Source organism: Platichthys flesus, chromosome 17 (assembly GCF_949316205.1).
Source record: "Platichthys flesus chromosome 17, fPlaFle2.1, whole genome shotgun sequence".
NCBI lineage: Eukaryota > Metazoa > Chordata > Actinopteri > Pleuronectiformes > Pleuronectidae > Platichthys > Platichthys flesus.
In genome coordinates, this window is record NC_084961.1 from 8861537 (window position 1) to 8875105 (window position 13569).

Here is a 13569-nt window from a genome sequence, read left to right on the forward strand (position 1 = left end):
GGTACAGAAATAGAAAGTGTCAAAAATAACTGCATTTGTTGTTTTGCACAAATCTAGGCTACATTTTCAGTCGAGACCTCTATTTGAAACTAAATAATTGATTGATTATAATTGACATTTTAAGGGCCGTTTAATTAGTAAGTCTGTAATAATCGAATTAAAATCAAACTCATTTTAAGATGAGACTAAAAGGACGGGGCTGGTTTTCGAAGGTTCTCTTGAAGGTTCTCAAGACATGACTCATTAGTTATTTAAGTCATGACTCATGTAACAGTTTGAGGGTCAGGTTGATAAAACTCATCCAAAACTGATAAGACATTGATTATGTTTGGCTCTGAATGAGAAAAAGGAGATGATTGACCAGACCTCCATCATGTCAGACACTGAAGTAAATAGTGTGTTAAGATTGTGTGGACTGATCTGATATTTCATTATTTTACAGAGGGTTTGTGACTATAAATATTTATGTGCATCTTAATTAATTAGATTCCCTTATTTTATTTAATGCAATTATTGCAAATTAAAACAATCACTTATTTATGAAATCTGATCTGCATCATTTAGCAAATGATACACAGAGAAGCCGGAGTGAAGACGTCAGCAGAAGCAAGAGGGGAAGACTACACTCAGGATACATTATTAATGTGTGAGCACTAAGCAGCGTTTCAGTGCTGAAGCTGCAGCAGGACAAATCAGTCCAACACAAATAACATTCAACCAAAAAACAGACCAATACAAGCAGTTTTTTCATTTTATTGATAAATTATCATTTTTAAAAAGACCCACAAGCCATCGTATCCTTTCGCCTGGCACTACACTTTTTAAAGTCCTGAATTTGAACTATGTACAAAGAGTATTTGTTATATTATTTTCTGCTTCATCATCATCATCATCATCACATTCAAAACAAGGTTAGAAGTTGGAGCTGTGCCCACTGGTAAAAGGTCAAGAGACAGGGTGCTGAGTTCAATGTACAGCGATGCTAGCTATAGCACTAGAGTTCACTGGAGGGTCGGAGAGACGCATATAAGCTGCGAGGAGGAAGAGGAGGGTTTACATTCTAACGCAGAAAGAGCAAAGACGGGAACATCACACGCGTCAGCTACCGCGCTGAGACGGAAAAAAAAAAACACACTCTGTAACTGAAAAACTAAATCAACATGCAAACGTGGGGGTTATTGCTGTAGTGAGTTTCAAAGCTGCGTGGCACAAACAAATAAACAAGCTCCTGTTGATCTGATGCTCTTCTCCACTAATACTGGGCAGCAAAGTTGGGACGCATGGGTATTTAAGGGCGATTTCTTGTTAAAAGTCGATCATTTCGAGAGTTAAAATCATATGGCAGTACCAACGCGGGCAAGGTGAAAGGTTACGAGACACTAGGAGTATGCAGCTTACTGTAGCTGGAGTTTGAACTAGCAGCAAAACAACACATACAATTGCATATAATCGTAGTGCAATGGGCAAACTGGTCTTATTTTGGTCTGGTCAGAAACAAAAGAAATCAAGAGGGTACAGTCAGTTCAGCAGGCTGCTGAGCAACTGACTTAACAACGCTCGACAAAGACCAAATCCTCCCAGTTCATTTTGCCTCAAACAACAAAATGGAACAGTTTTTTTTATCTTGATTCTGAATTTTTGGAGGGTTCTGCAAAACCAGGGCAGGATTTGAGTCTGTGTGGAGCAGGAGGAGGTCGATCGACTGATGGGAGGTTTGTTCAGCGAGTTTTAAACATTCTGAGACTCAAACGCAATGGGAAACATCTCCCAACACGCACACACACACTACCACACTTCTTCGACGCTCTCTGCAGACGTTCCACTCCACTGAACATGACCGCTTTCAGATCTCAACCTAAATACTGGGGTTTGTTCCTCCGGCCGTGCAGGGCCGTGCTGAGCCTCGCTGAGCCGTGCCCATCCTAGGCGAAGCTGTTCTCAGGGTAGCTCACTTTGATTGCTCCCCAGTAGCAGGCTCGTATCAGACAGATGAGGCCCACCAAGTAGGCGAAGGCCCACGACACGTAGGTCGCGTTGTAACGACTGGCAAAGTCCCGAGTACCAACCTGGAGAAGAGAACGTAGGTTTTTATGTCTTCAGCAAATGAATTAATGTCTGTCTAAACAGGCAAGGTAAATATTTACGTTTGCAAATCGATAAATTGACTGAACCGATTTCCCCATACATTTTTGGAGGGTGGGGCCTGACCGAGGAAGAGCACAGTGCATTTTGAAGCAGATTCAGAAAAATGGGCATTTCAAGGATTTTTTTTATGCCTTGACTTGATCCTTCTACAAAACAGAAAGAAACTATGAAGTAAAAACTGGAAGATTCAGAAGTAAACGAGTGGGTCGATAAAACAATAACATACTGCAACCAGCTCATTACATCTAGTTACAATATGAGGGAGTATAATCCCTTGAGATAATTATGGAGTGATTATGTTTCTAATATGATTATAACACATTGTGAAAGTCTGGTAAACTGTGAACACTGAACAATATGTGGTTGCTGGTACAAAATAAAGTTACTGTTTACTGAGCAATTCAGTGGATTAATAGGCCAAAGCATAATTGTGTATTTATGAAATATCATGAGAACGGAGGTATATAAACATTACACAACTTCTGCTACTTTTATCAATCCATCTACAATTGTGTTTTTTTTCTGAATTGTTAATAATAACAGTTTTTTCAGCTCAGCTAACCTGTTTCTTTTTTTTAGCCCTGCAGCTCTTTGGTTGGTGCTCAATCCATATCTCAACCACTGTGCTGGGAAATATACATACAAATTACACAGAGAGGATAAAGCCATACTCACTGTTAAACCCACGCCAATGAAAATGCAGATCATTCCTATGGTTATGTAAGCACAGCAGCGCCTCCTAGGGAGCGCACTACCAACAGAGGATCTGCAGGTAGAGAAAGAAAAGAAGAAACAGGTGGAAAAAACAAGGTCAGTGTGTGAAGAGAGGAGGAAACATGCTAGATATCATTTCACTTTTACGAGGATATAATGAAAGGACTTGAAATGAACCCTAATATCATTTTAAAACAACCCAATAATCCAAACGCTGCCTTGTTGAAACGTTCTGCTTGTTATGATTATTGAAACAGTTTCTTAAACACGTCCGACTCCGTCTCCATCCCAGTGATCTCACTCCACATCACCCCAGCGATATTACGCACGAAGGCACCGCAGGCCGGTCACATGAGCAGCTCCATACAGACTCCATTGCGAACACATGCACATGCGTCACTTTCTTTTTCCTTCACCATTACTTTATTTCCTCCCCCCCTCCCCTGTGCCCTCACATGCCTCTCATGTGATGGGACTCAGAGCGCTCTTTAGGTATGGCCGGTATTCCGATGGTTTAGGGGCGCTTGGTCACCTGATCATCTTACCTCTCTCTCCCACTTCCACCCTTTCCCCCTTTGATCGGCTCACTGTTTGAAATAGTAACACCTACAACCTTTTTGACAACCCCAGGTTTTTGCAACAAAAAAAGAACTATTATTTTCATTAAATAACTAGTCCACTTTGGGGGTTTCCTTTGCAAAGAGAGTAATAAAAAAACACAATCGGAGTTATACTGAATTGGTTTAAAGCAATCTGGTTCCTCTAGCATACTTGGTAGCAATTAACAGCCCCACACAAATTTAAAATCAAATGTTGAAGATTACCCCCCCCCCCCGCACACTCCACACTGAATGTCTATGCCCAAACTCAACGGACGAGATGCTAAACAAACAAACAAGTTATTTCTTAAGTAACAGTGACTGTGTTTTTCTAGTTTTATGACTCACAACACTCAGTATCACCAGAAGCCAGTAATTCAGGGCTTAACCAACCAAACCAGGGATTCTGCATGTTTAAGCCCTTCTACTGCAAATGCCTTTACTTTGCATCAGAGCTCACTTCATCCATACTTACTGTATTTAAGAAAGTTCTTATATATTATTGACCTTTCTGCACAATATGAAATAGTGTGCAGTGAACATTTGATTTGCCTCTGAGGATTAATAAAGTAATCCATCCATCCATCCATCCATCCAAGTATTTGTTTTGTTTAAAATTACATTATAACATAGGAAAAGGAAACTAAATTGACAGTTTCAAGAGTCTTTTAAATCATTTTCAGGTCATACAGAAATAAACGGAAACCACAAACAAAAATGGGCCAAAAGTCTAAATGTGTACTGCATATAATTTGTGTTTATGAGCTTTGACTTGTGAACACACTTCTGTGATCATTAAAATCCCTTCACAAGATTTAATTATAATCTCATTTTTATAACATATTTTGATTAAGTTATATTTGATAAAGAATATCCCCAAAGACAACAGTAAAAAAAGCGAGTAATGTGTAAGAGTATGAAGTGCGACCTCTGTGTGACGTGTGTTGAACGGAAGATCGATGGACTCACATTTTTTTGCAGTGGGGACACTTGGCAAGTGTGTTAAACCGAAGCTCCATCCACTGTGAGGAGACAGAGAAGATACACACTGTTCAGACACAGCATTAAAGAACACACACATGAACACACTGCTGTCCTACTCTGCTATAAGAACAATCAAAGGAGTTTGATACTGGGAACAATGTGATTCTTCTTACTATGGTTTGGAACTTGAAATGTGTTTATTATTCCTATATTTGAAAAAAAAATGATCGAGGGAAAACTCTATGACTACATGATAATCAATTGTGTAATGTTAGTTGTGGTTGTTTCATTCACGGCTCTGTGATAAAAAAGAAGAGTTACAAAAATGTTCCTCCCATCACAGATCAGCAGGATAAGACGCTCCTATTGACACAAGTTAAATATGTTACTTTTTACATCTGGCTTCAGGGAAGGAAAGATATTTTAAAAGAGACATATTTTCCTCATACTCAGGTTCATGGGTATAATTTGGGTTTGGGTTTACATGCTCTAATGTTCAGACATGACTTTCCGCTCATTAAATGATTATGATGCAGAGGTATATGATGGGTTGTCAAAGAGCTTCAGGACCTCCCTTACACTTTTAAATATATTAAATAGACCTATATCACAACCAGAGGAAAGAAAAACTTAAAACGCACAATGTGTCTCCTTTAAAATAACCTCTTCTAAATTTAAGACAGTTTTATGCATTCAAATATCAAACTGTCTGTTCAGAGCCAGATGTGTAAAAGGTCACGTCACCACCAGTTTATATTAGGCCACAGATTGCGGTGGAGCAGTGTTAGGCTGTGTGTTAATACGATCCCCGGTATGACCGGCTCTCTCAACCTGTTGGTGTGCCGGGGGAGAGCCATCGCTGGGCAGGTCAGACATTGGCCCAGTGTGCACACGTTAAGAGGTTCGATGCCACCGACTCGGACATGTGAGTCAATGTCATCATCCTGTCTCACGTTCTGCGTTTCCCTTTTTTATCATTATGCAAGATTTGTTGTAACAGTCTGAGTACACTCGGCTCGGGGGGGCAGGATGATCTCTTGTGACATGTCATTACAACGCTGCACTAAAGTCGTACGTTAGACCTTTTATGAGCCAGACATAAGTTAAGGGAACATGCAGAGACTGGATGACAGGCACTTGCAGGCACAACATTCTGCCAGACAGAGTGTAAAACATGATTTCAACAGATAAAACATGGTTAAACAGATTAAAAGCTTGTACCTGTGCTTTAGACTGATGTAAATAAGCTTTTCTCTGATACCAGCTCTTTAAATATGCAGTAAAATCCAATGACGTTCCATCAAGCAACATGTTAATATGATTATTAATATGCACAAATCAACAACAGCACTGCAACAAAATTCGGCCTGATCAACTCAGTGAGTCGATAAATTGTCGTCTCGGCAGTTTCACGTACCAGGAAGGTGTTGCCACAGTGACCGCAGACCACCCTCATCCCCTGAGGCTGGATGGGCAGCGCCGGCTGAGCGGGCTGCTCCTCTGGGATGACCATCACCGGGCTCAGGTTGATAATGCGTCTGCTGTCGGATTCAACACAAGCAAGGGGCAGGGTTATAAAAGTTTCTGATGTCATAAAACTAAAGAAGTGGATTCATGATTCTACTATGTGAATGTGAGGTAAGAGGATAGGACACTCTGAATGTCTCTGCTGTGACCTACCAGTTTGGCCGAGGACATCCTATCCTCCTGGACGTGTCTTTACAGATGAGCAGGCAGTTGCAGGGACACCTAACATACTTCTTCCCTGTGGGGGGGTTCTTGATTGGCTGGAAGAAAACAAACAGTATAAAACTCAACTCCGAAACTAAAAGCCTGATACTAAAAGCCAGAGAAGAGAAGTTGATCTAAAATACCGAAGAGGTGACACAGCTTTGACCCATCAGCTTTCGGTCCTGCACTGAACCCTGAATAATCTCCTGAAATTATCCAGAGAGATAAGTTTTTTGTTCCAGGCCCCTAACAAAACTCCAGAGAATGTCCGAATGAGCCCATGTGAGAACAATATCTGGAAGATTCACTGAGATGCTTTCTGTATATACATATCTCAGGATAATAACAAAATAAAATATGGCGGAGAAGAAGTCAATTTATAGGATGACGAGATTCAAGAGCTTTTGGAGGAAGTCCAGCCTCCTACATGTTTTACTGAGGCCCCACCCATCAGCTGAACACGCCACAGATTTTCTTACTGTTGTGAACACGTCTGATACGAACGATCTCCTGCTGCGTTCTCCACATAAGAAAGTTAAACTCTGAAAGATGACCAGACCCAATTTTCTAGACACTATGCACCTCTTTAGTCCAGACTGATATTATGTGATGTTATTTGGCCACGCTGACGCATTTGCATCACAAATATTAGACTGTGGAAACAGTAGCACCAGCAGGCTGGGATCACAGCCATTCATTCTCCCTGCTCTAACAGCACTTTGACAGAACTGTGTTACTGAGGCACAGATGACTCATCCAGGCCATTTGGAGAATTCATCACAGGACGAGCTGAGAGGTGTGGCAGATGTGACAGATGTGTGTACCAACATCTAATGGTCGACATTGCAAAGGTGAGAAACAGTCAAGCAAGAGGCCTCCGAGGGAAACGGTTACTCTTGAGTTTTCTGACATATCACCTTCTATCACACAAATTGATGCGGCACAATGAATCAGAATTTATCATACGTATAACAGGGCAGGAGAGGAAAGGGAGGACAGGCAGCTCAAATAAAGCCGACGACAAACTGTCCGTACTCGACCGACTGCTACAACTCCACGATGTCAACACTCAACTTCACGTTAACTTCGTGAAGCTGTCAGCGGCCTCCACTTACCGAAGCCTCATTGCAGACCGTGCACTTGACCACGTGCTGATGCAGCTTCCCGTCCAGGTTGATGAGCGACTCGCACACGCGGCAGTTGATGACAGGCACACCGCCGGCGTCGGGGCTGGCGATGGCTGTGTAGGGAGGAGGTAGTTCGGCTTTGAGAGGAGGGCAAAGCAGACAACACACAGCCAGGTGTTAATTGCATGCGTCTGGAAAAAAACACGTCACGAACAAAGAGCGGGAGGTTTTGTATCATGTGATAGAAAACAGTAGCTCGGATAGAAAACAGGACATTGTTAGGTTTTGTAAACAAACAGGCTCAGGGACTCAAGATGCAGCTTTTGTCGTCCGAAAACTGACGACAACACATCATGCAACGTTCTTTTCCATCATAAACCCACTTTGACTCATTCAAACTTCATTTTTGATCTTTTAGTTCAATTCATTTAGATAAAAAAAGTGAAAACAGTAGAAAACATGTTCACACAACTGTGAAATAATTCATCCATTACAGCCTCAAGGATTGATCCGTTGTTGGCCAATAATCATGGCCGATATCAGCCTTTCACAGACATCGGTATCAGTTTTTATGTTGGTCAATATGTGCCAATACACAACATTTATTTAACAGAGTAAACAATGGATCTTAATATTTTACATTTTAGAAAATATGTTTATTTTCTTCATTCAAATCCTCGCCTGTGTTCTCCTTTTTATTGGCAGTTATTTACAATAAAGTGAATGGCTATACTGATATACAAAATCTAATTTACATTTCTTTTGAAAACGACATCTTAGGAATCTGTGCCAATTTTTTTAAATATATATTTATTGGCCGATATCAATGTCCTAATATATTCTTAAAAACCCATATCTGTTGGGCTCTCTATGCAATATTTGGACCACTCTTACAGACACTAAACAAATTTGGATGATGTTGAGAGCAGCTTTGAAATAAACTACACATTCATCATAAGGATAACACAAACAAAATGTAAGATCAACTTTCTGATTCTGTTCCTACGAGCCAAAACAAAGTCTAAGAACTAAGAATTACACGACTTTCAGTTCTTAGCAGTAACTTATTTTTTAAGCTGTGTGACACAAATTTTATTTATTGACTCACTCATTTCCTCTTACAACCAACTATATCCTGTCCTGAAAGCATTGACAGCATCTTACAATCCTGACTTATGTGTGAACACTGCACAGCGAGCGCAGGGCTCTTTCCTCATCCCTGGTTCTTTCAGCTTAGCTCCTGCTCTCACTGTATGTGAACCCATGACAGTCTGTGTACAGCTCGGATTGCTCAACATGTGACTCCTCTCTGTTTGTCAGGGGCCATGCTTCCCTCTGAATGTTTAAAAGAGCAACAATGAACCCTTTTAGATTCCAAAGTGATGCCACTAAATGCACCCGCTGCCAAACTGTGTATAAAGAAGCTATAATCTAATATTTGAGCTTCATTATTTTTTTTATTGACTGATAAGCTGGATGTTCTGCTAAGTAAAAAAATATCAGCTAATGAGTCTGATAAAACAACCGACCATATTCGTTAGGAAGCCTTGAACAGCCAGGACCAATGATCAGTGTCTAATGGTCCAAACACAAGTCTAATCAACTCGATCAAATGTCGGACCTTCACCGACTTGAAGATTTTCTCTTCTTGTCTGAAAGAACCAATGTGAACCAACCACAGTAGCCACTGGAGTGAACTCAGTACTGTTTAATCCCACAGTTACCTGCTGTAAGTGGTCTTCATTCCATGTGTTTTAATCAACTTAACACAAGGACTTTCCCCAGTCACTAACTTTACTAAAGTATTCAAGCTTATTTCACATTGTGAGGATATAAAAACATAAAGAGCCACGCTTTTATTAAAATTAAAATTTAATTTGAAATAGAGAAAACACTCATGTGTGAGAAGCTGAAACCACAGACTGGCTGAAGGACTTGTTGTCAAAACATGGAAACTTCAAAATAAAACTAACTAGGTACTAAGTAGAGAACATTCCTCTGCTAACGCCCAACAGTTCCCTTTACGAAATCACATTTAAAATGACTGGATCTGCAATTTATTGATATCAGTCCCGGGTTTTGTCATCAAGATCCATAAATTATTCTCTGAGAAATCAACAAAAGGTGCCCTACCTCACAATGTTCAAGAAAGTGAAAACAAATCCTGAATCCGCCCCCTGATCCGGAGCCACTCCAACATATAATGGTCTCTTCCTGCGCCTCGACAAAATCTCAATGAAATCTGTCGAGTAGTTTTTGTGTTATCCTGCAGCTAACAAACACTAACGCAGGTGAAAACATAACCTCCTTGGTGGAAGCAACTAGCCGGCAAAAATTTCCAGGAATTGCAGAAAATAGTTTTAATATACACATATAAAAATGACTTCTTCAAATAACCAAACGTGTTTGATTTAGAAAGAAAACAATATAAAATGTGTGTGACTGCAGGTTTATAACTATATTCATCATATTATCTAAGAAACAGATTTACTGCATTGCTCAAAGAGACATAGATCAAATACAGAAATATATTGACGTCCAGTCTCCTCTGATGCTTCATACTTGAAGACAGACTCTGGAATATTCACCAACAGGCCGAACACATAAACCAGAGCGCAACAAAGATTTCACACTTGTATTGTGAACAGGCAACACATGGTGCAGATTCAAAACCCGGATGAGTCATCCTCTTCTACATTATGTTAGTCCAGAACGTAATAAGAGTATTCAGATCTCTTCTTAACTTTTAAATCATATATAAATTATTATGATATGAAGTTCTGATCAACACGTCCTCAGCACTTTTCTCTCTCTGTGTTATCAGGCACCACTTTTACTGCTGGAGTCGTCCTGATGCGACGAGAAGACGCTTTACTACGACCACCACTATACGGCCGCTGGAGCCATGTGTGTTTCTGCTCCGTGTGACCGTGACATGAATTATGTATGTATGTGAGAACGGAAATTACTGAGTCAGTTGCTGTGGACATTATCCGGAGTTTTTTCCTGGCAGCAGGAAAATGTTCTAGAAAAATTAACAGAGAGCAGATTGGCGTGTTGATGACGTTTCAAACACGCGGCAGAGGCAAAACTGGGAAAAAATACAGATGTATCTCAGGATAAAGACACCGTTGAAGATGTCAACTTCCAAATACAATGCGATTCCAGAGCTTTTGGTGATGAGGGCTGATGCCGGGGTCAATGTGTTCTAAATAAATACACGTAATTTCCACAAAGGGATTGGAACGTCATGTCCTGCCGCCCCCTGTTACACTCAGACACCACCCCTCACCTGTAGTAAAGGACATTTTCCTGTTCATGAACACGTCTCAATTGGACTTTCTCCTGCTATTTTCTTCATATGTGAAAGGTAAACTCCAGGAAATGTCAAGACCCGAATGTCAGGAGACTATCAGGAGTGCATGACTGAAAATGGCTTCGGCCTGTGATGTGTTTTTAAGAGTTTTAAAAAAAAATATCAAATATTATTCTGTATCTGCGAAGGCTCCTGTCACTGCAGCACATCAAGAGGTACATTTTACAGACAATTGACTCGCAGCTCGAAGAACCTCTGTTTTTCTATTTGGATTTAAAATGTGTTATCGCCGTCACGATTAGATTGAGCCTCGAACAGGGCTTCTGTTGCAAAATATTAAGCAAGAATGGCGACAAAATCCGAGCTTAGTGCCTTGACTCAGCAAACGCCACTGGCCCCTTACCAACACCGCACTGTACCCACTGGAGGAAAACACAGCAGAGAGTGAATCACGACCTGTTACTGCTGAATAAAGTCAGACTGTAAAGAAAAAGTCATCAGGTAGAAGGATCTGAATCTAAAGGAATCAAACACAGCGGAGCTTGTAGTGCAACTTCACAAAAAGCTGCTTTGATTCCATTTCAATCAAAGCTCTTATTCACTAAAAGCATCTTATTATCACGGTTATTTTGTTTTAGGAAAACATCTCTGTTTGGTGAGCGTCAGCTCAAATTAATCCATTTTACAAATTGACTGGCCGGGGTTTGTCGGACCAACAAACCCAAAGAAACTGGAATTAGCTTCAATCCAGACAGAGAAAGAAACTAGGCCATGAAACATTCTGGCACCGGTTCAAGCTTCTTCTTTCTTTTAAACGTGTGTATTGTTTTCCAGCCTAAAAGAGGCTTTATCAGTTTGCAGGTCATTAGAGTCCAGATTAATCCGGCGGCGACGTATAAATTCTGTGAGATTAATCAAAATGTTGATTTGTCTGCATTTGCTTTGCTCTACATGAGCCGTTTGTCCTGAAACGCTCCGTGAGGACTATCACACGGTCACTGAATCCATTCACACGCGTGCAGCAGGACAATCTGAGGGAGGAAATGTTTACATGGGCCACAAACAGGTGGAGACAAAAATGTCCTCGGGAGCGTGGAAGCCAATTCTTATGTTAGTTTTAATTCTAAAAGAAGAAATCCACTAAAACAAGACATCAACTCCTCTGACATGAGAGTCAGAGGTGGATGTTGTTGTACAAACTGGGAACTTTTCTCAAGCCACCAGCAAAAACAAACAGCATGTGAGAACATGCATATCTCCGGATTGAAAAAAAATAAAACGCAGAATTTGATGAGAATAAATTCAGAGCAAAGGTCGTACCTGCATGACAGCAGCTCCCAGACCTCCTGGTTCTGGGGAGATTTATAATCATGATTAAGATTTATGACACTATAACCTACATTCAGCGGTTTCCAAAGTGGACACTGGGAGTTTACACCCAGTTCTTTAGAATATTCAAGATGCCTTTAGGAGCATATGTGTTGTTTACAGTCCTGTACTCGTGCAAATCAGCACATTGACAGCCTCCATTGAACAAAAAGCATTTCACTCATGTCGTGCAATTGATTCAGCCCCAAAAACAAAGGGCACATCTGGATATTTTAGATTTGCAGCTGGGACAAAAGCCTGCTCGCCCCAGCCTCTTTCTGCAGTGGGTCAATTCTCCTCCCGTCACTCAACAACCCAACAAAATAATACCAGACATGCACAGAGGCCCTGCAGCTCCACCTCACGACTGGTATGATCTATATTTGTGTTATATCTGGTGAAGCACTGCAAGCTCCAGTGGGTCGTGATGGAGGCAGGTCTGCAGTAGAAAAGCTGAGTTATTATTGTAGGCCTCCTCCTCTCCTCTCTAACCCACTGCTCCACTTCTCACAGGGGGGGGAAGCTCCACCTTTTTCTCCGGCTGCAGACAGACTCCTCCGCCGATGCCTTCGCCTTTCGCTGCTGCAGTTTCATTTTTACGCATGAACCCGATACGCCGCAGATATGATTCAGCATGCAGGCAGCGGCCGGGGGACATGTCGTGTGTTTACCTCGGGGGCTCGCGTCCTGCAGGTACGGGGGCGCAGTGGGGGTCCCGTTCCCGGAGTTGGGGCCCGACAGTAGCGGGGAGCGCTCGTCCATGCCGTCGGAGGCCATGTCGATCGCCGCGAGGAGGGACGGGCGGAGGTGGAAACTCCGAGTCGTTGCGCCCAGCGCGGAGGAGCAACCAGCGGCGGATGGTTGGTGGTTGCCGAGTTGCTCCGGTCCGGCAGCCCCGGTGACTGCGCGCTGGAGAGGGGAGGAGCTCCGCGGCGCTCCCCGCCCCTCGCTTACATGGCCCCGGGCCCGGGCGGTGCTCATGTGAGGGGGATCTGGAGCTGAACACTGTGCATCAGGACACTGTGGTGGAATGTGGTTTAAAAATAAAGACATGTATAAATATTTTATCTGGATTTAATTTGTATTGCAGCTTGTTCTTTACAAATAACAAAACGACTAACCCCTGGAAGTCAGTCAAAGATTGGGAGTGCTGAGAGAAAACCCAAATATAAACATCATATCAAATGCACACATGATTTCTGTGTTAGTTCAAATAGACAATAACATTTTCTCACATGAATTTGTGAGAGTTAAAGTAAGAAGAGATCTGTTTCTGAGACATATTTGACCCACTATTGGCACAGATCAGATCAGCAACACAGCAGTTACCAGTGAAATGAAACCAGCTTGTATTTAAAAACAATGACAGAACTTCAGCTGCTTGTATGAAAGTTTGTCAACTGATTTGTTTCGTCCACTTTCTTTCCCTTGCACTTACAGCTCCTTGTCAGTAGGCGGAGATGCGGCCCCTCCAGCACCCTTACTTCCAGCCTCATGGGGCCCCAAGGCACAGACCCTTGGGCTACAGACCTGTTAAAGGCCACCCACAGCTTCATTAGGAGCAAGACGACCAATAATTAAGGAG

General features: G+C 41.8%; 1 protein-coding gene across 2 annotated transcripts; it reads right to left on the reverse strand.

Moving 5' to 3' along the window:
- Positions 1-737: 737 nt before the first annotated feature.
- On the reverse strand, positions 738-13019 carry pip4p2 (phosphatidylinositol-4,5-bisphosphate 4-phosphatase 2). Of its 2 annotated transcripts, none has more exons than XM_062410477.1 (7): positions 12656-13019; positions 7289-7413; positions 6123-6229; positions 5860-5983; positions 4428-4480; positions 2821-2911; positions 738-2066 (listed from the first exon to the last, which is right to left on the reverse strand). In XM_062410477.1, exons 1-7 carry the CDS (start codon positions 12963-12965, stop codon positions 1923-1925), a joined length of 954 nt encoding a protein of 317 aa, XP_062266461.1. In that variant the 5' UTR covers positions 12966-13019; the 3' UTR covers positions 738-1922. The 2 variants fall into 2 exon arrangements, with proteins under 2 accessions (XP_062266461.1, XP_062266460.1); XM_062410476.1 differs by having other exon boundaries at positions 7289-7437.
- Between the last annotated feature and the right edge of the window lie 550 nt (positions 13020-13569).

Bases quoted from the DNA above. Each gene is read 5' to 3' on its own strand.
- pip4p2 (XM_062410476.1), bottom strand. From the start codon at position 12,965: ATGAGCACCGCCCGGGCCCGGGGCCATGTAAGCGAGGGGCGGGGAGCG. The intron at 6,230-7,288 runs GTAAGTGGAGGC...GTTTTCTTCCAG, and splicing joins CGGTCTGCAATGAGGCTTCG to CCAATCAAGAACCCCCCCAC. The intron at 2,912-4,427 runs GTGAGTCCATCG...CTCTACCTGCAG, and splicing joins TGTCCCCACTGCAAAAAAAT to ATCCTCTGTTGGTAGTGCGC.